The sequence below is a fragment of the Camelina sativa genome, chromosome 11 (assembly GCF_030686135.1).
Source record: "Camelina sativa cultivar CO46 ecotype springtype chromosome 11, ASM3068613v1".
NCBI lineage: Eukaryota > Viridiplantae > Streptophyta > Magnoliopsida > Brassicales > Brassicaceae > Camelina > Camelina sativa.
Genome location: NC_141890.1, coordinates 23,653,599 through 23,672,135, shown reverse-complemented (window position 1 = coordinate 23,672,135; position 18,537 = coordinate 23,653,599). Strand labels below are relative to the sequence as shown.

At 33.2% G+C, this 18,537-nt stretch overlaps 1 protein-coding gene, 1 long non-coding RNA gene and 1 pseudogene across 2 annotated transcripts; 1 reads left to right on the top strand and 2 right to left on the bottom strand.

The window, feature by feature from the left end:
• Positions 1 to 1,542: 1,542 nt before the first annotated feature.
• LOC104728170 (uncharacterized) lies at positions 1,543 to 2,709 on the bottom strand (annotated as a pseudogene).
• Positions 2,710 to 4,423: 1,714 nt separating this feature from the next.
• On the top strand, positions 4,424 to 5,995 carry LOC104723945 (aspartic proteinase CDR1-like). Its single transcript, XM_010442376.3, has one exon. The coding sequence runs from the start codon at positions 4,487 to 4,489 to the stop codon at positions 5,795 to 5,797; it is 1,311 nt and encodes a 436-aa protein (XP_010440678.1). The 5' UTR covers positions 4,424 to 4,486; the 3' UTR covers positions 5,798 to 5,995.
• A 296-nt stretch (positions 5,996 to 6,291) lies between these two features.
• Positions 6,292 to 7,130, bottom strand: LOC147934291 (uncharacterized). Its single transcript, XR_015571229.1, has 2 exons — positions 7,037 to 7,130; positions 6,292 to 6,464 (listed from the first exon to the last, which is right to left on the bottom strand). It is a non-coding gene; the product is annotated as an uncharacterized LOC147934291 (long non-coding RNA).
• Between the last annotated feature and the right edge of the window lie 11,407 nt (positions 7,131 to 18,537).

Here is an 18,537-nt window from a genome sequence, read left to right as displayed (position 1 = left end):
TAACTCAAAAACTAGTCCCCGATTAATCCCCGTTTAATCTCTGATTTTCTCGCTAGGTGCTAGACCCACCCCGATCGCCCGAATAGTACCTAGCGATTTCTAAAACAGGGCATAATTCTACAAAAAGCAGTGAGGAAAAGTTAAGTGATTTAGGATGAACTCATATCTCACCTCAAAGTTGGAGTGTCTTCGGCCACATATAAGAAAAGTTTCTCCATCTTGGCATCTTCACTTAGCGATGCATGAAAACGATATAGACCTTTTATGATATGACCAGAGCCGGTGCTATATAATAGTGGACCGTAACCAAAAAAAAAAATTTGTGAATAAATTGCAAATGTCTTGAAGTCCACTTAGTTTTTATTTTTAGATTCGATAAACAGAAAAGTGATTTCCCCATTTTGCAAGAGAGTTATGAAATGAGTAACAAATTATACTCCAGTATTTACAAGGCATCAAGATATATTATGTAGACATATACTGTTGTATAACCTTAATCTAGTATACTAAACACTATTACATTTGAAGTAAACTTAAACCTTATACGTGTGATGTATACTCATCTTTTTTTAAAAAAAAAACTAAAGGGTTTGAATTTTTTTTTATTTTTTTTACTAAAGGGTTTAAAACTTTTCTGAAATGAAATTTTTTGAGGATTTACATGATATTCACATAACGGGAAGAGCCCTTCAGAGATGGACTAACATGAATTTAAAGAAAATTAAGGGGTGTATTGAATCAAACATTTGAATTGATATGTGTTTAAATAAAAAATCATTTATTATTCAATCATGAATTTTAAAGTCTAACAAAATCTAATATTATTGAACTAGTAATTTGAAAATATACTCTAAAATTCATTATTATTGAAAATATTTTGAAGAATGGATTTCAAATGATTTTCAGGAATTTTAAATGATTTCCTTAGTTAAAAGTACAAATATTTGAATCTCATAGTTTTAGATAAGATTTGGAAGGATTTTGCAACAAATCATAACAACTACCCCTAAAGCTAAGAGACAATTGGGTTCCATCAAATCGGCCATGAACCAAAATGTCCCAAATAATATATCTCCAATTTAATTTTGAGGTTAATTTTCAGAATAGTCATTTAATCAAAAGTATTTAGATAAAGAATTAGGAAGGTGGTTTTTTTTTTTTTGTCAATTATTACATCATCATTAAAGATATTTAACCTAATCTTATTATGATGATATTCAACTACCTGTAGCATATGCGGTTATGATGAACAGCTTTCACGGACAATGATTCCACTAGGCCTCAACATTCGTTTAATCGTTCGGTTTCGGTTAGTTCGGATCTGGTAAGATAATAACCATTTGGTTATCCTAGTAATTTTGGTTAAGATTGGTTCGGTTCAGATATTTGAATAAATAACCGTAACTAACCAAAATTTTATCTAGTTCTGTTTGGTTCAGGGTTTTACCCAACATATGCGAAAGTAACCAAATTTAACCTAAAAAATACAAATATATATATATATATATAAAGTTAAATTTTCTCTCTTCTTCTTTCTCCACATCACATCATCAAAGTTTTTTTTTTCGGCAAATCAAATAAATTATATCATAAAGAGTTTAAATTATACATGAACCATTCATATACAACGATTGATACAAAGAAAGGAAATTAAACTTAATTTCGGTGAAGGAGTGGATTGATCATGCTTGCCATAAGCCTTATAGGCTAACAGATAAATTAATCTGTTACGTCCCCCTTCACATACTTGTAATTGGCTATCACCTTATAGATGAAACTCCAAAATGTTTTTCGCATTACTCTAGTTAAAAGAAAAAATAGAAATGTTGCTTGAAATGATTCATACTCTTGTCTTTTGAAGCTCAATACGATATGCTGAAATTGCCTTGCCCATTGTTGCCACTTTGTGATCACGATTTCCCTTTGCATAGAAGTAAAATTTTTTGACCAAGGGAAAGAGATAACATCTCTATCACAGTCATTCGCCGCCTTTTTTCTTCCCATCACGCTCGTGTCATCATCATCCTCAATGAAAGTTGCCACCATAAATTTAGAACCATATACTCCACAACCCATATAATCATTTGACGAAATGAAATATTCCAACCAGGGTAATGAGAAAGCATCACCATCATCAGACATAGTTAACATCCAAAGAAATCTAATCCGATCTCCGATTTCGATTTCATCAAGTAGATTGATTCCTCCATCGATTCCTGGATCAAAAACCCATGTAAAACGTCCATTCCATTGGGTAAGAGGACATTCACCGGTTGATATCCGGAAATTACACCGGCAGTTAGTGAACACACCGGAAACAAACTTTCTATAAAGAAAGACACCATGATTCCATCGAATCAACATCATAAGGTAGGAGCGACAATAGATATATGGTGAATCTGTCGAGAGGATCATTGAAATCTCAATGAATTGATAAATAATCCAAATTAGGAATGGCGTGAGCGAAGTCTGATTTGGAATTGATGGACACAGTCCCTGAAAAGCCATCGTCGTAATGGGACAAGTTACGTGAGAATGATAATCTTGATCTGCCACTATTAATAATTGAAAATCTAAAACTGTACAATAATTAAGGGAAGTACAAGCAACTGGAAAAAACAAAGACGATGGCCGACGCCGGCCAGAAACAGTAAAAAATAAAGTTTTACTATGAAACGGTGGCTTTGGGGGAATCGCCTATGGCGAGAGAACTCCCTAGTATATTTTTTTCTTTGTCTCTCGATTATCACTCTCCACATCAGCAAAGCTATATATATTTTTTTGTATTAATATTTTCTATTTTAAATATTCATTCATTACATATTTATTACTTATAATTAATAATAGTAAAAAATAAATTAAAAAACAAATTAAGTAAATTAATTAAATTTTGAAAATAGTAAAAATGATAATATAAATTTGTTTTATTGAATAATAAAATAATAAATATACAAAAATGAATTAAGTTCAAAACTTTTAAATGAAAATTTTTAAATAGTGAAAATAAACTATGAAGTTTTTTTAGTAATAACGTGATTATTCAAATTTTAACCAAAAATGATCATATTCCAAAATTTAGAATGGGTTAATGAATCTTAGAATGGAAGTAAGATTTTAATGCATGGTGGAGTAAAAGACGATTTATGTAATTGTATTTATAAAATTCTAAATATAAAAATAAAATTGAAGTGAAACATTAGTTACCATGTGATCAACATTAGTCATTTGACGTTAATTAGGCCAATGATCGACATTCGATGTAAAAACTTTTAAAAAGATGTTTTTGTAACGCCCATAAACCGGAATCCCTGTTTAGGTGATGCATGCAAGGTTCGGTTTGTGCAGAGCGGTTAAGTGAAACGCTCCTATATACTATAAAGAAGATTAAAGTGTTATTCGATTTTGCAAAAGAATAATTAAATTTGAGAAATATAACTAACTACATTTGGATATGTTGATTATTTAAAGTATATATAAATTTTTATTATTCTAAAAGACAATTAATATTTATGTTTATAATTATAGTTTTAGGCACTAGATCTATTATTTTTGGGTATCTTCTAGATTTTTGGATTTTCGGTTAACTGTTCCGTTATAGTTTGGTTAGAAGAATTTACTAACTATTCGATTATTTTATAAACTTCGATTTGGATACGGTTAGAACTTTATTCGGTTCGGTTCGGTCAGTTTCTTAGTAAGATGTTTTTTTTTGCCTAGGCAGATTCAACGGCGCAACTCTCTTTACAATACTAAAGAGTAAAGATTACAGGCAATTTTATATATATGACATTCCTATGATGAACATGCATTTTCTGTAACACGAACGGTTTGCATGTTAGACATCTTTATGATTAGGATCGTAATTCTGTAAATAATTAAGGGAAACTATTTTATGCGAGATTTGATGAAAATATATTATTTATTGATCATGCAAATTTGGTGGGATGTTTCAAATCACGAACCATTAGACAAAATAAACTGTCATCGAATAAAATACGTGGTATTATGAAAATTGTGTTAATAAAAATACAACATGATATATTTTTATATTGTATAAGTATTCTCATAATGTATACTGATATTTCAATTATTTACAAATGCTGATTTAGCTTAATTTTTCTTAAAATTTTAAATTTATATCCATTTTTTAAATTTAGAATATTAAACATAAATCTGTCTAAGTTAATTGTCTTTTGAAGATAACGCGTTTTATAAGAAGAAGAAAATATATATTCAATAAATGTAGAAAATCTTCAGTTTTTTGTTGTTTATTATCTGTCAGATTCTGTAAACACAAATGATAAATCAATTTGAAGATAACATACTCAAAATTGTCAAAAAAAAAAAGATAACATACTCAAAACGTAAGAATCTCAGTATTTATTACTATATTCGATTACCACATCTCATTAACCTTATAAATATCAACTCATTATTTTGTCAAAAGTAAAAACCTCACCATTCACTGAAACTACCAATCAAGAAAATGGCCTCCCTATTCTCTTCAGTTCTCTTGTCTCTTTGTTTACTCTCCTCACCTTTTCTCTCAAACGCTAACGCCAAACCAAAACTAGGCTTCACCGCCGATCTGATCCATCGCGATTCTCCTAAATCGCCTTTCTATAACCCGACGGAAACCCCTTCCCAGCGGTTGAGAAACGCTATCCACCGATCTGTTAACCGTGTTTTTCATTTCACTGAGGATGCATCACTTAACTCACCACAAACTGAGATCACCTCAAATGGCGGTGAATATCTCATGAACGTATCCCTTGGGACACCTCCTTTTCCGATCATGGCCATCGCTGACACCGGAAGTGATCTCCTCTGGACGCAGTGCAAACCTTGTGATGATTGTTACACTCAAGACGATCCTCTCTTTGACCCTAACGCGTCGTCCACATACAAAGACGTTCCTTGCTCCTCAAGCCAATGTAGTGCTCTTGAAAATCAAGCCTCCTGTTCCACAGATGGCAGCACTTGCTCTTACTCCATGTCTTACGGGGATCATTCATACACAGAGGGTAACCTTGCCGCGGACACCTTAACGTTAGGCTCCACCAATAACCGCCCCGTGCAGCTTAAAAATGTAATCATCGGCTGTGGTCACAACAACTCTGGAACGTTTAACGAAAAGGGCTCTGGAATCATCGGACTTGGTGGTGGTGCGGTTTCGCTCGTTACTCAACTCGGTGACTCGATCGACGGTAAATTCTCATACTGCTTGGTCCCTTTATCTTCTGAAACTGATAAAACGAGCAAGATCAACTTCGGAACCAATGCCGACGTCTCGGGAACCGGAGTTGTTTCAACTCCTTTGATCGCCAAGTCTTCAGAGACCTTCTATTACCTAACCCTAGAAGCCATTAGCGTGGGAAGCAAGAAAATTCCATTCCAAGGCTCAGACTCTGGAAGCGGCGAGGGAAACATCATTATCGATTCCGGCACAACTATGACGTTGTTACCCACCGAATTTTACAAGGAGCTCGAGGATGTGGTTGCGTCCTCAATCGATGCTGAGAAGCAGAAGGATCCACAGGGAGTTTTAAGTCTGTGTTACAGCGCAACCTCTGATCTGAAAGTGCCAGTCATTACTATGCATTTTGATGGAGCAGATGTGAAGCTAGACTCCTCCAATATATTTGTACAAATCTCGCAGGATTTGGTTTGCTTTGCCTTCCGTGCGAGCCCGAGCTTATCCATATACGGGAACTTGTCGCAGATGAACTTTCTTGTTGGTTACGACACCGTTTCTAAGAAGGTCTCATTTATGCCAACGGATTGTGCAAAGATGTAGATGGTTGAGATCAGCGTGCGGCTAATTTCTTTTTTTCAATTTTATGTTTTTAATTATAATAATGGCTGACTTTATTTAGCCTTAAGTAGCTCTTTGATTTTGAACTTTTTTTGAAAAAAATCGCATGTAGTAAAGGTCTCTGTTTAAGGGGCAATTGAACTCTCCACTTTTGGATTAAAAAAAACCTTTAAAGGTTAATCAAGTCTGCTGCTGATGTTTGGTCTTTCTTTGATTTTCTTTTTTAAAATTACAGTTTATAACCATAAATCTTATTTCCAGAAAATATGCCCTTATCCGTCTCAATTTACCTCTTTAAGATATAATTATATATGACGGTAACCAATCTAAGAAGACAAAATCATTAGTTTTAATAAAAATTAATTTTTTCTTACGACCGAAGTATTATTAAGAAATGAGAAATGCTATTATTTGTATCAATCTATATTATTATTTGGAAAACAGATAGCTAGCTACACGAAGTATTGGAGAATACATGGTCAAACATGCCAAATATATTATTGTATACTCAATTACACGAAGTATATGTATTACATGACTACATGCATAAACTACATGATGTTATGCGGTCAACATCATAGACATATAATCCAGTACACCGGTCAACTGACTCCGGCGATAACGACGTTGACTCCGGCGTTGACCAACACTAAAAAAACATATTCTAAATTAAGATATAATAAAAAAATAAGAAATTATTATACTAAATCATTTATGAGTTTTCATGATTAAAAGACATATTCTATTCAATATCAAAATATTTTTTATATATCTCTAATATATTCATTCTTATAGTTAGTTACTTTTTATTTTTCAAGCTAAAGTAAATAGTTTAGTAAAAATCATTTATAATTATTTTCAAGATATAAAAATTCATTTATAATTATCTTCAAGATATAAAATCATTTAGATATTGAATAGTTAAAATATATTAGATATTACACTATTGAATAGATATTAGATATGAAAAACAAATTTAATTCAATATCTAAATATTTTTTATTTATTTTCTAAATATATCCTAAATGTAAAATACAGAACCCAAACCTTAAAAAAATTCTAAAAATTAATTTAACATATTGTAATTGTGTAAAAGAGGGTAAAAATGAAAATGTTTATATGTTAAAAGTAATTATTGTGATTTTTGTTGTTGTTGTTTATATGTTATTTTGAGTATGTAAATTTTAAAGTAAAGAGTAGAAAATTTTGTATAACATTTACCATGCAAAATTTAGAGTAAAGAGTCATAAACTCAATATTTTGCATATGATTTTCTAATGAAAGTAGTTGAATTTGATTTTATTGATTTTGTAGTATTTAAATAATCTGATTATGAGATATATAAATATCTTGAAAATAATTATAAATGGTTTTTATATCTTGAAAATAATTATAAATGATTTTATATCTTAAATATAATTATAAATGAATTTTTATATTTTGAAAATAATTATAAATGATTTTTATTAAACTATCTACTTTAGCTTGAAAAATAATAAGTAACTAATTATAAGAATGAATATATTAGAGATATATAAAAAATATTTTGATATTGAATAGAATATTTCTTTTAATCATGAAAACCTATAAATGATTTAGTATAATAATTTATTATTTTTTATTTTAATTTAGAATATTTTTTTTTTGTTAGTGTTGGTCAACGCCAGAGTCAACGTCGGTCTTCGCCGGAGTCAGTTGACCGGTGTACTGGCATATATGTCTATGATGTTGACCGCATAACATCATATATTTTATACATGTAGTAATGTAATATATATACTTCGTGTAGTTGAGTATACAATAGTATACTTGACATGTGTGACCATGTATTCATCAATACTTCGTGTAGCTAGCCATCTTTTTTCCTTATTATTTTTGAAGTACATTTTAAAGAAAAAACAAAAGTTTGAAAGATATTAATATAATATTGATCTTTTTCAAAAAAAAACATTGATTTTTTTTTCAAAAAAAGATATTAACATTGATTATACAATTAGTTCACTACTATCCCTAGCTATAACCAAACACAATTAAAAGATTTTAACATTAATTATAACATTTATAATATAATTACACAATGTTTAACTATTAATAATATGTGGATTACAAATAATTAAAATATTTTTGTTAAAATTCAAAAGTAGTATCTGTTTTTTTTATAATCACTATATAATACATAAATTTAATTAAATTCTATTTTCTACATATATTATGATTCGAATTTTTAAAAATGATAGATATTATTTAATTAAGAAAGGAAAAGTGTGTCTAACATTCCACACAAGGTACAAATTTTAGGCAATTGTTGGTACCACGGTGAATCACCTCGTCTAAACAACTGTTCTCGAGACGAACGACTTGGGTTGGAATTAGAAGGCAGCCCGGTCCATTAACGCGAGAAGGCCCAACTAGGGGAAGTGAGCCAGAACCGTGCCGAACTAGCGAAGAGCGCATCAATTACCTCACAGCTCAGAAAGTAATCAAGATTTCGTTAGCTGCCAGCCATAAATCCAACGCGAGATTGTCGAAGTAAATGGATTCGCATTAAAGGCTCATAGTAGTATAAGTAGAAAGGGAGAGATTGTATTTAAGAAAAGGTTGTTTTTGGCCAATGATAAGATATTTTTACTATTTTTTTGTATTACATAGCTAAGAGCGAACTAAATAACTAAACTCTTCAGCTTGGAACTTGAACGGTGATTGACTCCGCTGCCCCTAAATCACTACGACAAGAGAAGTATTCTCTACGATCTCACATTTGGCGCTAGAAGGAGGGGGCCTATCACCTAACTATCGGCAGTTTGACGCTTTTCTCGTTTCTCAGTCATCACCATGGCCCAAGAATCTTCAAACCAGGTAAGTTTGGAGTCGATCCAAAAACTCTTGCAGAATTTAGCAGAAAAATTAGATCGTCAGCAAACAGTGACTGCCGCCTTGGCCGAACGCTTCGATAGGTTGGAAAGACACGTCACCTCTCGTTTACAGGAAATCTCCAGTTCAGTGACCAATCTGTCAGCATCTAACAGTGCTTACGCCGATCGGGTCGATCTCCTTTCTTCTGAGAAACCCCACGGCGGCGCGCCTTGGACTTCGGTGGAATTATTCCACCATTCACCCCGCAGCAAACACCAGCTGAAACAACAATGGCACCAGCACCCGGGACCGTGATTCTACCCCAAACTGCTCCCCAGGTTGTAGTATTGTTGATTGGCGAGAATCTCACTCCGATTGGAGTTGAAGGCGCTACTACTTTACCTGTCCCAGTTTGATTTCCTCCCCGGTGGGAGGAACCATCCTCCAAGAGAGTATAGCTCCAGGGTTTGCTTCTAGCTCCGAGATCCATCGAGCGCAGGATGAGATCCAAGCTATGCGATCTAGAGTGCATAGTGCAACCACTTCGGCGCCTAACATCTCTTGAGTAATTGAGGAGTCAAAGCGAACACCTTTCTCAACTCGGGTAGCAGGAGTCCGCGTTAAGGATACTAGGAAAATTAAGTTTACAAGCTATGAAGGTAAAGGAGATCCGACAACGCATCTCAAGACCTTCTTGCTCACAGCAAGTCGAGATGACCTCGTGCCCCATGAAGCAGACGCCGAGTATTGCAAGCTGTTCGCAGGAACTCTCTATGGACCAACCTTGCTATGGTTCGCATCCCTAACAGCAGGCTTGATCGAAAACTTTACCGAGCTGCCGACTTCCTTTATCAAACAATATTCGAGCCTAATCGAAACATCATTAAGTGACGCCCAACTTTGGAACATAAGTCAGGCAGTAGGAGAGTCACTTTGTTCCTATATCACAAAGTTCAAAGAGATCCAAGTCCAAATATCGGGGCTGTCGTACTCAACCGCCTTGGTGGCTTTGAAAAATGGACTATGACACGAGTATCGTTTCCGAGAGGAACTGACTGTCAACCAATTCCCCACAATCCAGGACGCATTGCACCGAGCTTCGAACTGGATAGTTGCGGAAGAAGAGAAGGCTGCCGCCACTCAAAAGTATAAGGCGGTTTCCAATCCACGGTTCGAAACGCCAACAAGGAAGACACCTTCCCCAACACTGAAGCTCGAGCTGGGAACGTTCGCAGTGGATAGATTCTGGAGGCAAAGAGTGGTCCGAACGAAGTTCAGATATATCTGTTGAAGCGCCAACCCCAGTTCAAACATCATCCGCACGATAAGCTCCAATAGCGGGAAGGACAACCCACATTCCGAGAAAAACTTCTTAAACGTACAACACTAGCCTGGTGGAGGATTTTCCGGAGATTCATGAGCCTCCGGGAACTGGATTTCAATCTCACAGGATCCCTTGATCTCGGCCGCATCCTCCTCAGAGAGCCTAGATGGGGGTGAGGACCGAAAACCCCGGGAATGAGCGATTTAGCAGTCTTACTGGGGGTAGACTTCAGGGGTGACAAGGTTTCTGAATGGAAACGATGGTAATCGACTAAGAACATGCGATTATTTCTTTTCCGGCGATAAGTGACCAAAAGAGAACAAGAGCAAAGAAATAAAAAGGAAGAGTTTTAGAGAAAAGATTGAGGGAGCTCTGCCTTTATAAGCCAAAGAGAGGTGGGGGACAACAATAATGACCTCGGAAAACGAAAGGTCGATATTCACCCCTTCCCCTCTTTTAACTGTTTAGGCTGACGGAACCGTGCCGAACTAGCGAAGAGCGCATCAATCACCTTGAAGGTCGGAGAAGTAATCAAGATTCCTTTAGCTATCAGCCATAAATCACACGCGAGATTGACGGAGTAAATGGATTCGCATTAAAGGCTCATAGTAGTATAAGTAGAAAGAGAGAATTTGTATTCAAGGACTGATTCTTTTTGGCTAATAATAAGATATTTTTACTATATTTTGTATTACATAGCTAAGAGCGAACTAAATAACTAAACTCTTCAGGTCAATACTTGACAAGAGAAGAATTCTATCCGATCTCACAACTATGATTTATAGTATTTTGGTGTTAACAATAAAATAAAATAAGGATATTATAAATATGATAAAATTGAACTCTAAGTCGACTTAGTAAGAAACTTAACAAGCACTCAAATCCGAAAAAATTGAATCGGTTGAATCTGGTTATACTAAATATAATATATTTTTTTATTAAAATATTATTATTGGTATGTTTAAATTTTAATCAAAATTTATATTATTATGAACATTTAAATTTATATAAATTTAGAGTATCATTGGACGGGTTATATGACGGATTATGAATATTTCAATTTACAATATTATGCAAATTGTGAAACCAATTGATAAGAACATGCACAATGATTGCTATTTTACTATATCATGAAGAAAGTCCATAAAGAGGGTCGTACTCATTTGATTTGAGTACACATTATTAACTTTTTTTTTCCAAGCATTTTTTAAGAGGTGTAATTCAGAAATTTTCAACTAAAAGTAACACTTGGTAGGCCTAAGACGAATCTGGATATCCGGGGTTTTCGGGGCTATCCGGATCCGGATCCGTATCTGGCGGATATATAGTTTTATTCTTCGTCTCTAGATCCGTCTACTCAGGATATCCGGGTTTTGGATATCCGTGTGAAAACCCGGTTATTCGCAAATATCCGGATCCGCTTCAAAGCACTTTCAAAATCGTTGAAACTCTAGATCGAGCCGTCTATTGAAGGAAACCGTCCCGTTACAGCCAATACTCGTCCCCTCATCTCGTTTTGAAATTGACCACAAAAATCAAAAATCTGATGAAGCAACCACCGTAAATCATCGAATAGAAGCTTGTGAATGGATCCACTGTATATATGGGAAGACGAAGCGTGATAGTAGTTTTTTAGCTGATTCGTCGGAAAAGAAGAGGAAGAAGAGAGAAAACGAGGTGGAGAGGGAGTCTGCTTAACCTACTTTTGGTTACTCTAATTTTTTTGCTTCTTACACGTACTGGGCTTAGAGAAAAATATTAAGCCCAACGTTATTCTTTTTTCATAATATACGTAATGGACCATAATTAGATATTAAGCCCAACTTCAATAATATGCATGTATATTTGCCGGATAGTGGATACCCGTTTCCTTTTTTTAGTGTTATACGGATCCGTATCCGGATCCGCCAGATTCAAAAAATCACTATCCGGATCTGAATCCATTTTACAGATCTGGATATCCGCAAATTTCGGATATTTGTCCCAGGACTAACACTTGATTGTAAAAACAAATTTTTTTTCTCAGATATTTGTCCTAGGACTAACACTTGGTTGTAAAAACGGATTTTTTTATTGAATATATTTTAAATTTGTTTTTAAAAAAGTCATGATTGTTGTGGTGATGTACGGCTTTAAAAATCAACGACCTAAAGGTTTTGGGTTTAGCACATGTATAGATTTAGTAGGCAAATGTGGAAAATGTGTTGTAGAGGACATTCCACAAAGTTAATAGAGATTAACAGTTGTCATGCCTTAGTTTATTCTCCACATCCTTTGGTTATTGAAAGTTTTGTTTCAGTTATCGCAAGCCCATTTTCAAATTAGTCGCTATTTGGATTATTGATAGACTGTTTTTTCTTGGATCAGTTTATATAGGGGATAATGTTTTGATATTGTGATAGGGGATGGGGTTACGATATGCAGGTCTGAAGATGCAAGTAATTCTTACAAATTTAGGCGAAAAGAGAAGAAATATCACTAAATTTATGATTTAGCTGACTTTGGGAGTTTGTTTGAACTTGTTTAGGTTTAGGTTTGTTGGAAACCATATATGGTTCCACCCGAAATTATATATAGATAGTCATTTCTATTTATGTGGGGGTTTGTTGGAACTTGTTATTAGTTTTTTATTGTAAAGGAAACCATTCCGCCTAAACATCTGACTTTTACAAAAAACTAATAATCATATGGATTGTCACCACCAGCAGAGTCGAGAGATATATTTGAACGGTGTAAGGCACCATGCACCATGACTAACTGGAACCTTCGTGTTTTGGTGTACGAACTTTGGAGGAAAAGAAAGGCTAAGCTACATTCTTTTATAATAAAAAGCTGCAAGTCATATATTATCAAAACTTGAAAATAGAACAATATGTCATGTAATACTATATTAAAAAAAGAAATTTAAATTAATACCAGAAAAGCAAAACCAATTGAGAATAACAGAATCATGTTATAAATCTAAAGCGACATATAACTACATTTAATTATAAAATATAAATCCTGATCTTCCTTTATAAATCTAAACCGACGTATAATTTCATTAAATTGTAAAATCTAAATCCCAATTGTTCTTAATAAATCTAAACTGATATATAACCTCGTTTAATAATTTGCAAACAAACTCTTATTTATAAACCTAAACCGATATTTAACCTCATTTAGTTAAAAGTAAACAAATTTGGTTTCCTTAATTTTTGTGGTTTTTTGGTTTCAAAAGAAAATATACTATCACATTACATATTATTCTATTTTTATTGTCTAATAATAATAGGAAGTTGATATGGTTTTAGGGTTTTTGGCCATGATATAAGTTATGTTTTTAGAGTATTTGGAAGTTTAGGTATATTTTTGGACGTATTTGGAGATTTTGTAGCACTTGTGGATTATAAAGAGAAGTTATGCCGAAGAAACGAGCCCGGAGAGAGAAATTAGCGTAGGTCTCCTGGTGTCGAGCGACACCAATATTTGACAGCAATTGAACTGTGCATCGTTATGAAGTTTTGAAGGTTTGTATATTCTCCCCCGAAGTCTTCCTTATTTTCAATTAAGGCTTAAATCGTGTTTTACACTATTAATAGAAATTTATAATTAATTGTTTAGATCTATGTTTTATTTTCCCTGAGATATTCTTAGAGAGATTTTGAAGAGAAGAATCAAGACCTATTCATAGAGATTCAGAACTCGTTTACTTTTTCTTTTTATTTCTTAATGCAATTTTATTCATGAGATGTTTTGTGCTTTTTGAATTATGTCTGAATAATTTGCTTGTTAAGTTTACGATATCTCGTTAGAGATTTCATGGACAGATAGTTTGAATAATTTGATTTGGATTCATTATCTCTTGTGTTCTTCACATTAGGTTCTTCTGAATGCTAATCTAGATTGATCACCTGCCATTTAGATATTAGGATTATCAATTTATATGAGAGTGTGATTGATTTTTTGATAAAACTTTTGGTGAGCAAAAAAATTACTATTTGCAAAGAGATTTGATTAATTTTTTTTTCAACAAAATAAACTTGATTTCATTGCTGGTTTAATTCTTAGAATTTACAAAGAGATTTGGATTTATGGTTTTAAACTTAGATAATTTTCTCAACGAGAGTTAGTTTATTTTACAATCGTGTTTAAAGTTGAAGAACTGTGCTTAATTGTTGAATTCTGTTTAATTGGTTTATCTAATTTCCTGAGAATTACCTTAGGCATAGCTTTTATTCGTTCTGCACTTACAACACTTTTACTTTAATCGCATTGCTAATTTAATTTAATTTTTTTATGATTAGCTTATTTGAATACTTAAATAATCAATTGTGTAATTTTGAGTATTTGCGGATTCGACCCCCACATAATACAACTGCAATTTTTTTAGTACCTCTATAGTATTACAATTTGAGCTTATCAGAGGTGAATAAAGAGGTTCACCTGTAGGAGTGAATTCAAGTTTTTTTTCTTAACATTATTAGAAGTTCTTAAGGATCGAAAACCTATGGTTAAATATCTAATTTTGATTAATAAAATTTACAGACGTGTCTTTCCTTTCTTAGTTTTATTCCTTGATCTTTGAAATAATTAACAAATTAACAATTTGAAAATGCAAGAAAACGTAAGCATAAGTGAAAAAGATTCAAAAATCACATTCACTTCAAAACTAAATTATCAGTTTTACAACATAGAGTTGCATCTTGTAATTGAAAATCCACTCACACAAGGTTTTTGATGCTTATTATTGGGAGATGGAGAAACGGAGATTGATCGAGATCGACAAACCCGAAAATGAAAATCATGAAGATATTTCTAGAAGAATCTAAAAGATATTAGATGTCAATATTGGTTTAGAAAGTTTAGCATTATCCCGAATGTATAAATATATAGTTTAAATTTAACCTTATTTTAGTTTAGGAAACTCATCTTTTTTAATAATAAGAAAAAGAGAATGTATATAAAAAGTAAAGAAAATGTAAAGGAAACTCATCAAGAGAACATATCTTGTACAATTACAATCATGAGAGTCCAATATATTTTTTCTTTAACACCCTTTGTGTTCTTTACTCTTATTAATTTATCGGTTGTTCAAAAAAAAAATTAATTTATCATGGTATCAGAGCCTTGATCCTATTCCTATGGGTTAGAGTTTCGTTTGCTTTCGCTTTTATGATGTTCTATGTATTTTCATCATTTCTTCTTTGAAAAAAAAATCCCTAATTTTTGGATCTATCGTTGCTTGCTTCTTATGCAAGTTTCAATCTTTTGATTATTTTTCCGTTAAGAAACAATGCTTCTTGGGGTGTGTCTCCTTATTTTACTAAAAAAAAAAAAGTTGTGAAAGAGGGAGACCATAATGTTTGATTTCTCTTACATGTTGAAGAGATTTGGTTTTGTTCAAGCACATGATGCTTCAGTTTTTTTTGTTTTTTTTAAAGATGGTGTTACTTTGTCTCGTTCACAGATATTTAGCGACAAGAAAAATTCAATGAAGACATGTTGGTGGTGCCGTTAATAACTTCGGAATTTTGCGTTTCATGGATTTGAACATTAACCGGTTTGGTTCATTCGATGATAGGATGTTTCATCACATGATATCCGCACCGATAATTATTCCTAAGACAATTGGAGACTTGTTATTATTGAGCCGGTCAATGGTTGGCCAAATTGATGTGATTTTGGCTAGCAGAATTGCTAGTTTCTTGAAGAATAAGACATCAAATATTTAACATGAATGATGAGATTCATTCTGTGATGATGATGCTTAAGCCGATAACGGTTCATCACTTGTATCCATGGTGTTGAAGATTGATGATGATGATGTTTCACCAAGTTTATTCTAATTGTGGGTTTATCCCTTAATTAAGCACAACATAAGGAATTGACTCTATGGCTGAGTATAAATGACTGAAGATGACTCTACGACCGAGTATAAATGCAGTTAATGACCCTACGATTGAGTATAAATGTTGATGACGACCGGATGGTTGGGTACAAAGCCGTTAATTTGAAGATTTGTGCAATCTTATCCGTGTTACCACGTATGAGCTTGCCAGAGATATTGGGAGATGGAGAACCGGAGATCGACTGTCGAGATGAGAAACCCAAAAATGCAAATCATGAAGATATTATTCTAGAAGAATGTAGAAGATATTAGATAAATGTTAATATTGGTTTAGGAAGTTTAGCATTATCACAAATGTATAAATATATACAATTTACATTTATCCTTATTTTTAGTTTAGGAAACACATCTCTATATAAGAGAATGTATCTTTTACAATATAATCTTGAGGGTAATATAATTCTTCCTTTAACACCTTTGTGTTCTCTAACTCTTATCAATTTATCACTTATGAGTATTGTGACAATCCCCTTCAAAAAGAGAACATATAGATTGGATTTTCGATATAAAAGGAGGTAAGAAGTGGAAGAGGGAATAATAAACGGATGACGATACTGTTACTTGCATGATCTGTATTTAGGTGTGTCAACATAGTGCAAAGGTGGTGGGCTAGTGGTTCAAGTATGGTGGAAAAATTGCCTTGTTTGTAACAGTATTGGTATGGGCAAACAGTCCATGTTGGACTTTGTTTATGTCGGTTATTATAAACGTAAACCCTAAGAGCTTGTGTTATATAAACTCTTGTATCATTGATTAAGAAAGACAGCACAATAATAAAGAATTTTTCCCAAAACCAGTCTTTAGTTTCTACATGGTATCATAGCAGGTGATGCTCGTGGATCTAAATTAGAGCTTAACGCTTCCGCATTAAAGTCTTTGTGAACAAGAAAAAAAAATCATGGAGACCTTTGGTGGAGAAGACAAGGGAGGCGGTGAAGACGGAGATGAGAAAGATTATGTGATGTGTGAATTTGTATCGATATGTGGTTTTTAGTGAAAGAGCTAATGGGTTTTGGATTTGGGTTAGTATTAATAGATTATTTATTTTCTAAGAATTTAATTAATGGGATTTTGGGTTTGTGTTTTAAGAGTACTGTCGTATGGTTTTTTATTTTATTAAATTGGTTTCGATTTTTCTTTTTGCAATAATTAATCAGGGGTTTTTCTTTTATGTAAATTAATGCTGATGGTTCTAGGGTTTCCTGGTTTTTTTGGATTTGAGTTATGAATTTTTCTGAGTTTTTATTTGGTAATAGTTTTACTTTTACGCGGGAGTTATTTGGAACACTCATGTTTTCAGGTCATTTTTTTAAGTGTGAATTGTGGACTATTCGAGTTTAGGACAATTATTTGTGCAGATTGCACTATTTGTACCCACATAATGTTGTTATTCCCTTTTACCAAAGACCAAAGACGAGCTGAAGTTCCACCCTTATTTTCAAGATTAAAGTCTATGTCCGGAGAAATTTGTTGACATGATTTGTCCATTCTTGACAAGTGTACACGACATACGTGTTCCGTTTTATGACTTACGTGTTTGTCGTGCGGGGAAGTATTGGTGTATGGGCTGACAGTTCATGTTGGGCTTTGTTTACGTCGGTTATTATAAACCATAATATTGTTATAAACCCTAAAAGCTGGTGTTATATAAACATTGTATCATCGACTAAGAAAGACAATACAATAATAAAGAATTTTTCCAAAATCCTTCTTTAGTTTCTCCAAACAATGTACATGACTTTTTTTTTGTTTTCGTGCAAAACAATTTACAAGATTAAATTTAGTTTAAAGTTATTATTTAAATGCACTATTACATGAAAAATTCTTAGTGGATAAATTTAGGGGAGGTGAATATAAGGATTCACCTACCCCAACTATTATTCCCCTTAAAAAAACACTCAATGAAAATGCTCTTGCTCATCAGTACATGTAACACTTAAGACATGATATGAAATATATAAATATTGATTTATAATATGGATTTGGATTATTTCAGTTTTCTATTATCAGTATTCACAAAAGAAAAAAAAAAAGAAACTGATAAAAGTTTGTAAAATGATGTAGATCAGTCACAGCTTAAGGTGTTCGCAAATGATTCATACGTTAGTCGCAAAGTAGAAGCTATTAACCATGAGGTGGTAGGCTAGTGGTTCTAGTTTTGGTGGAAGAGTCGCCTTGTTGGTCTAGGTCAGGGATCGATTCTCCCTAAGCGCAGAATTGCTTAGCTTGATCCCTTTGGCCAAATGGGTATAGGCCCATTGCTTACGGTCCATTTGCATACCTGGGGGGATTCTACCCGTAGGATACCCTTCCTCCAGAAAAATTAGTCTCGGACCCCTCTATAAGTGTGGGATAGTCTCTGAGTTAAAAAAAAAAGTAGAAGCTATTTGACAAAGATGAGTTCAGCAATAATATCTTATGAAAACATTAACAACAGAAGTTAGAGAACGAAATGAAGGGCATAATTTGCAATCCGAATGGACAATGAAATTAATTCGTACATATTATTATTAACTATATTTTAGGGTAGGTACAACAACTGACCACGTGACTGTTTGATATATAAGTTGATATCTTTTAAAGAATGAGCCCATGAATAATATATTACCAGTTAATTCATATTTGAATAAAAATATGAGACAGAAAAAACGAAAA